The sequence below is a fragment of the Pipistrellus hanaki genome (genome assembly GCF_964339955.1).
Source record: "Pipistrellus hanaki genome assembly, chromosome: X".
NCBI lineage: Eukaryota > Metazoa > Chordata > Mammalia > Chiroptera > Vespertilionidae > Pipistrellus > Pipistrellus hanaki.
In genome coordinates, this window is record NC_140524.1 from 76,784,127 (window position 1) to 76,791,755 (window position 7,629).

Consider the following 7,629-nt stretch of genomic DNA (forward strand, 5'->3'; position numbering starts at 1 on the left):
TTTTTTTTTTTGCATGTGTCTGACCAAATTTTCTAGCACTGTTTACTGAAGAGACTGTCTTGACTCCATTGTATGTTCTTGCCTCCTTTGTCAAATATTAATTGAGCATAGTGGTTTGTGTCAATTTCTGGGTTCTCTATTCTATTTCACGAGTCTATATGTCTGTTCTTGTTCCAGTAACAAGACAGTTTTGAGAACAGTGGCTTTGTAATACTTCTTGATATCTGGTATTGAGATCCCTCCTACTTTGTTCTTCTTTCTCAGTTTCACTGCAACTATTTGGTAGATATTTTTTATTCAAAATGAATTTTTAAGGGTTCTTCCTAGATCTGTGATATATGCCATTAGTATTTTAATGGGGAGTGCATTGAATCTAAAGATTGCTTTGGGTAGTATGGACCTTTTAATTATGTTGATTCTACCAATCCATGAACACGGTATGTTCTTACATCTGTTTATGTCTTCCTCTATCTCTTTTTTTCAATGTCCTGTAGTTTTCTGAATAGAGGTTTTTTACCTCCTTAGTTAAATTTATTCCTAGGTGTCTTAAATTTTTTTTTGTGCAATGGTAAATGAGATTTTTTAAAAATTTATCTTTCGCCGGGACCGGTTTGGCTCAATGGATAGAGCGTCGGCTTGGGGACTGAAGGGCCCCGGGTTTGATTCCGGTCAAGGGCATGTACCTTGATTGCGGGCATATCCCCAGTAGGGGGTGTGCAAGAGGCAGCTGATCGATGACTCTCTCATTGATGTTTCTAACTCTCTATCTCTTTCCCTTCCTCGCTGTACAAAAATCAATAAAATATATTTAAAAAATTATCTTTCTGTAAGTTCGCTATTGATGTATAAAAATGCCATAAATTTTTTGGTGTTAATTTTTTATCCTGCTACATTGCCAAAATCATTTATTAAGTCTAATAATTTTTATAGAGTCTTTAGAATTTTCTATGTACAGTATCATATCATCTGTCATAATAATGACAATTTTAATTCTTCTTTTCCAATGTGGATGCCTTTTATTTCTTCTTGTCTGATTGCTATGGCTAGCACTTCTAGTACTGTGTCAAACAGGAGTGTGAAAGTGGATTTCCCTGTCTTGTTCCTTTTCTTAAGGGAAATGGTTTTAGTTTTCATCCATTGAGTATGATTTTGGCTGTAGGTTTATCATATAAGGCTTTTATTATGTTGAGGTATGAACCTTCTATTCCCACTTTGCTGAGCGTTTTTCTCTGAAAAGGGTGTTGGACAATGCCTTTTCTGTATCAATTTATATGATTATGTGATTTTTGTCTCTCAATTTGTTTATGTGATGTATCACATTTATCGATTTGTGGATATTGTACCATCCTTGAATCCCTGAAATAAATCCCACTTGGTCAAGGTGTATTTTTCTAATGTAATGCTGGTTCCAGTTTGCTAGAATTTTGTTACGATTTTAGCATCTATGTTCATCAGGAATATTGGCCTGTAATTATGTTTCTTTGTGATGTCTTTATCTGGTTTGGGGATTAGGGTAATGCTGGCTTCATAGAAAGAGCTTGGAAATGTGCCTACCGCTTGAATTTTTGGATAGTCTGAGAGAATTGGTTTTTGGATAGTCTGAGAGAATTGGTTCTTTTTGAATGTTTGGTAAAACTCCCCTGTGAAGGCATCTGGTCCAGGGCTTTTGTTTGCTGGAAGTTTTTTATTACTGTTTCAATTTCACCAGAGTTATCGGCCTATTCATGTTTTTTTGTTTTTTTGTTTGTTTGTTTTTTCCTGATTCAGTTTTGGAAGCTGGCATTTTGCTAAGAATGTGTCCATTTTGTTGAGGTTTTCCTATTTTTTTTTGTGTGTGTGGTTTGTTTTTTTTTTTAGTTTTTTTAAAAATATATTTTATTGATTTTTCACAGAGAGGAAGGGAGAGAGATAGAGAGCTAAAAACGTCCATGAGAGAGAAACATCGACCAGCTGCCTCTTGCACACTTCCTACCGGGGATGTGCCCGCAACCAAGGTACATGCCCTTGACCGGAATCGAACCCGGGACCAACGCTCTACCACTGAGCCAAACCGGTTTCGGCTCCTATTGTTTTTTTTAGTAGAGTTGTTTGTACTATTTTTTACAATCCTTTGTATATCAATAGGGTCAGTTGTTACTTCACCTCTTTCATTTCTGATTTTGTTTGTTTGGGTCCTCTCTCTTTGTTTCTTTGTGAGCCTGTTGAGATGTTCATCAATATTGTTTATCCTTTCAAAGAATCAGCTCTTGGTTTCATTGGTCTTTTGTATTGTTTAAGTTTGTTTGGTATCTACAATATGTCATTTATTTCTCATCTAATCTTTATTATTTCCTTCCTTCTGGATACTGTGGGTTTTTCTTGTTGCTCTTTTTATAATTCTTTAAGTTGCAAGGTTATATACTTTATTACCAGATTCTCTTGTTTTTTGAGATAGGCCTGTAGAGCTATGAACTTCCCTCTTAGGACTGCTTTCATTGTGTCCCATAGATTTTAGATTGTTGTGTTTTCATTGTCATTTGTTTCCAGGATGCTTTTAATTTCTTCTTTGATCTCTTTAGTAACCCAATCATTGCTTAATGGCATGCTATTTAGCCTCCAAGTGTTTGATTTTTTCCCATTGTTTTTATTGTAGTTGATTTCTAGTTTTATGCCATTGTAATCTGAGAAGGTGCTTTTTATTATTTCTATCCTCTTGAATTTGAAGAGACCTTGTGTCCTAATATATAATCTATTTTTGAAAATGTCCTGTGTGCACTGGAGAAGAATATATATTCTGTAGCTTTGTGGTGAAACATTCTGAAGATGTCAATTAAGTCCTTCTGATCTAGTGAGTCATTTATGATTGCTGTTTCTTAGCTGATTTTTTTGTTTAGAGAATTTATCCAGTGGTGTCAGTGGGATATTAAAGTCCCCTACTATGACTGTATTGCTATTGCTCTCTCTCTCTTGATATCTTCCAGAAATTGTTTTATGTATTTGGGTGCTCCTGTATTGGGTGCATATATGTTTACCAGAGTTATATCTTCTTGTTGAATTGCTCCATTTAGTATTATGTCGTGACCATCCTTATCTCTTGTTATGGCCTTTACTTTGAGGTCTATTTTGTCATATACAAGTATTGCAATCCCAGCTTTTTTCTCATTTCCATTTGCCTGAAAAATGTTTTCCCATCCCTTCACTCTCATTCTGTGTAAATCCTTTGTTCTGAGGTGGGTCTCTTGCAGACAGAAAATATATGGGTCATATTTTCTTAACCATTCAGCTACCCTATGTCTTTTGATTGGTGCATTTAATCCATTTATCTTTAATGTTATTATTATTTTTTAAATATATTTTATTGATTTTGTACAGAGAGGAAGGGAGAGAGATAATTAGAAACATCGATGAGAGAGAGTCATCGATCAGCTGCCTCTTGCACACCCCCTACTGGGGATATGCCCGCAACCAAGGTACATGCCCTTGACCGGAATCGAACCCGGAACCCTTCAGTCTCCAAGCCGATGCTCTATCCATTGAGCCAAACCGGTTTCGGCTAATGTTATTATTGATAACTAATTCTTTGTTCTCACTTTTATTCTTAATGTTTGTGTTTCTTCTTGCCTTTCTGTTTCTTCTTTTTACAGAAGCCCCTTTAACATTTCTGCATTGCTGGCTTGGTAGAGACAAACTCTCTTAGCCCTGTTTTGTCTGTGAATCTCCTGATTCCACCTTTAATTTTGAATAGTAGCCTTGCTTGGTATAGTATTCTTGAATTCAGTCCCATGCTTTGCATCACTTTGTATATTTCATTCCATTCCCTTCTGGCCTTGTGTGTTTCTGTTGAGAAATCAATTGAAATTCTAATAGGAGATCCCTTGTAGGTAACTTTCTGTCTCTCTCTGGCAGCCTTTAAAAAAGTCTCCAGTTGAGAATGTTGCAGGTCCAGTCCACAAGATGGAGCTAATCACTTCCTCCTTGTCCCAGATAGTAGCCTCTGATGGTCTCACACTTGGAATGTCTTCTCTGAGCCCCTCTCCCACCTCTCACAGAACTGCAACCAGCAGGGGTATCCAGGACTTCACAAAGCTGAACTGAAAAGTCTCCTGTTGGGGATGGTGTTCCCAGCCTGCAGAAAGAAGAGGCTGGTTTTACCTCTCCTTTAAAAAAAAACAAAACATTTTTATCGATTTCATAGAGGAAGAGAGAGAGAGAGAGAGAGAGAGAGAGAGAGAGAGAGAGAGAGAGAGAAACATCAGTGATAGGAGAGAATTATTGATCAGTTGCCTCCTGCTTAACCCCCATGAGGAATTGAGTCCACAACTCAAACATGTGCCCTGACTGAGAATCAAACCATGACCTCCTCTTGGTTCATAGGTCATACTCAACTACTGAGATACACTGGCCCAGCTGGTTCTACCTCTCCTTTGTTACCTGGCTGAACTCACAGGGAATTTGGGTCAACCTCCCCACCATGCAGTCACAAAGCCGAGCACTCACTAATCTGTCTCCCTGATGGGATCCTTCCTGGAAGATGCAGTCTAAAAAATCACAGCTCTGCATGGAACCAGAACTCTCATGCCACAGGTCCAAGCAGCAGGTGTTACAAAGTCAGTCCCTTGCAGGACTCAGATTTCTCTGCATAGCTAGTCTCAGCAAAGTGGGGGCCAAAATTCATAGCTCCATTCTATCATCCTATCTAATAAAAGAGTAATATGCAAATTGACCATCACTCCAACACACAAGATAACTGCCCCCATGTGGTCAAAGATCTTGCCCCCATGTGGACACAAGATAGCCACCACAAGATGACTTGCAGGGGAGGGCAGTTGTGGGCGATCAGGCAAGCAGGGGAGGGCAGCTGGGGGTGACTGGGCCAACAGAGGAGGACAGTTGGGGGTGACCAGGCCAGCAGAGGAGGGCAATTGGGGACACAAGGCCTTCAGGGGATGGCAGTTGTGAGTGACTGAGCCTGCAGGAGAGGACAGTTGGGAGGGGGGGATCCAGGCCTGTAGGGGAGGCAGTTGGGGGGGATCATGCCTGCAGGGTTGGGCAATTGGGGGTGACCTGGCCTGCAGGGGAGGGCAGTTAGTGGCAATTTGGCCGGCAGGGGAGCAGGTAGGCATCAATCTGGCTGGCAGAAGAGTGGTTAGGGAGTGATCAGGCTGGCAGACAGAAGTGGTTAGGGGCAATCAGGCAGGCCGGCAGGCGAATGGTTGGGAGCCAGCAGTCCTGGATGTGAGTTGGTTAATCCATTGATCAGCTGCCTCCTGCACACACACAACTGGTCCCTCCCAACTCAAGTCCGTGTGTGTGTGTGTCTCCCCCCACCCCTCCCCGCAGTGGGATTGGGCCTAAATGGGCAATCAGACCTCTCTCAAGGGGTCCCAGTTTGGAAAGGGTGCAGGCTGGGCTAAGGGACACACCCTCCCCTGTGCACAAATTTTATGCACCTGGCCTCAAGTAGGTAATAATGTGTGTATCCCACTTATTTTCATCATCATTTTTTATAAGTTTTTTTTATTCTAATTTTCATTTTCTGTGCAATATATATGATGAATTCTCCAATGCTTTTGGCTTAAAGATGCCATATATTGCTTTTGAACATAATGTCATCATCATGCTATTCCATCAGATATGCTGTTTTGATCTCACTTTAAATTCATGACAGTTAACCTCAGTGATGTATTATGATTATCTTATGAACAAAATTTATAACACCAAACACAATCATAATATTTACATAAATAAATAATGAGGAAGGCCATCATTTTACATAAAAATAATTATAATTCTAACAAATCCCTGAGAGTGCCTGTTTGCATGCAGTAATGGTTCTAACAATCTTGGCATAATCAAAATAGCTTTATTTCCCTTATAAATTAGATACATTGATCATTTACTTCCTAGTTTTAATGTTATTTATTTTGAGGACAAGTCTATTCTTAACTTTTTCATACACTTCGGGTATAACACTGCTTTTAAAATGCTAACATTTCTTCTCAATATTTTGCTTGCTTTCTAGTTGACCTACTGACTTCAAAATGTCTGAAGTTGGATTCAGTAATCTGACTTGGGATCAAGTTATAATACTGGATCAAGTGTTAGATGAAGTAATTCCAATTCATGGAAGGGGACATTTCCCCACAATGGAGGTAAAACTAAAACATATCATAAACGTTGTCAAAGATCAACTGATAAAGCAAGGAATTATTGTTAAAGATACCAGATTAAATGGTTCCATTGCAAGTTACATACTTGCAAGCCACAGTGGAATCGTCTATAAGGATCTGGATGTTATTTTTCGTGTTGATCTACCAACTGATCAAGAATTTCAGATTGTTAAGGATGTAGTTTTAGGTTGTCTACTTGATTTTTTACCAAAAGGTGTGAAAAAAGAAAAGATTACCCCAAATATCATGAAGGAGGCATATGTGCAGAAGATGGTCAAAGTTTGCAATAAGCACGATCAGTGGAGTCTCATCTCTCTTTCAAACAACACTGGGAAGAATGTAGAGCTAAAATTTGTGAATTCACTCAAACGGCAGTTTGAATTTAGTGTAGATTCTTTTCAAATCCATTTGGATGACATGTTAGAATTCTACAATGACGAAAATGCTAAGTTAACCCAAGAGTCATATCCTGTTGTGGTAGCTGAAAGCCTATATGGAAACTTTCAAGAAGCAATGATGCATTTGCAATGCAAGCTTATATCTACCAGAAAACCTGAGGAGATTAGAGGTGGTGGCCTTCTGAAGTACAGCAACTTGCTGGTTCGAGATTTTAAGCCTGTTTGTGAAGCAGAAATCAAGACCCTTGAACGTTACATGTGCTCTAGATTTTTCATTGATTTTCCTGATGTAGTAGAGCAGCAAAGGAAGATTGAATCATACCTCCGCAACCATTTCACGGGTGAAGACAAAAGCAAGTATGACTACCTTATGATTTTGCGTGGAGTTGTAGATGAAAGCACCGTTTGCCTCATGCGTCATGAAAGAAGACAGACAATCGATATGATTACCTATATGGCTTTAAAAGTACTAGGAGAACACAACATTCTACCCAATACAAATAATGTAACTTGCTTTTATCAACCTGCTCCATACTTTGTTCCTGAGAGAGGGTATCCTAATTTTTATACAGTATCTGGAAAACGACCACCTATTTTCTTTAGGCCATTCCTACCAGGGTACCCTAATGTGCCAAATGGTATGGTCTAAAAAAAAAAAAAAAATACAACAAAAACTTGCTTTAATTAAACACCTCTTAAAAGCAAGTTTACAAATTCCATAAAATTTAAGATTATTATTGTTTGTATGGAGTTACCAACTATTTTTCATTGGTTATTATATCATAGTAAATAAAATATCATCTGTGAACTGACCACTTCAAACGATTTTCAGAGATTATTAGCTATAATACCTTTCAAATGTTGTAGACCACTTAAAATGATTTTCAAATCTTACCACTTAAGACTTTCAGATTTGCTGTGAGAAATACATTAGAGATGCCTGCATTCTGATTAAAGTATAAAAGAACAGACTCATAATTTCAATCCAGAGATAAGACAAATGCCAACATTTAGTCAATTCCTATGTTTGCTTCATTTTTTTCTAATTGGATACTGTCAATGAATTTTTCAATACTTAACAA

The 7,629-nt window shown here is 38.3% G+C and overlaps 1 protein-coding gene across 1 annotated transcript; it reads left to right on the plus strand.

Annotated features, from left to right (window-relative positions):
* Positions 1 to 6,020: 6,020 nt before the first annotated feature.
* Positions 6,021 to 7,196, plus strand: TENT5D (terminal nucleotidyltransferase 5D; the record flags this gene model as incomplete). Its single annotated transcript, XM_084870667.1, has 1 exon — positions 6,021 to 7,196. The coding sequence occupies one exon, from the start codon at positions 6,021 to 6,023 to the stop codon at positions 7,194 to 7,196; it is 1,176 nt and encodes a 391-aa protein (XP_084726793.1).
* Between the last annotated feature and the right edge of the window lie 433 nt (positions 7,197 to 7,629).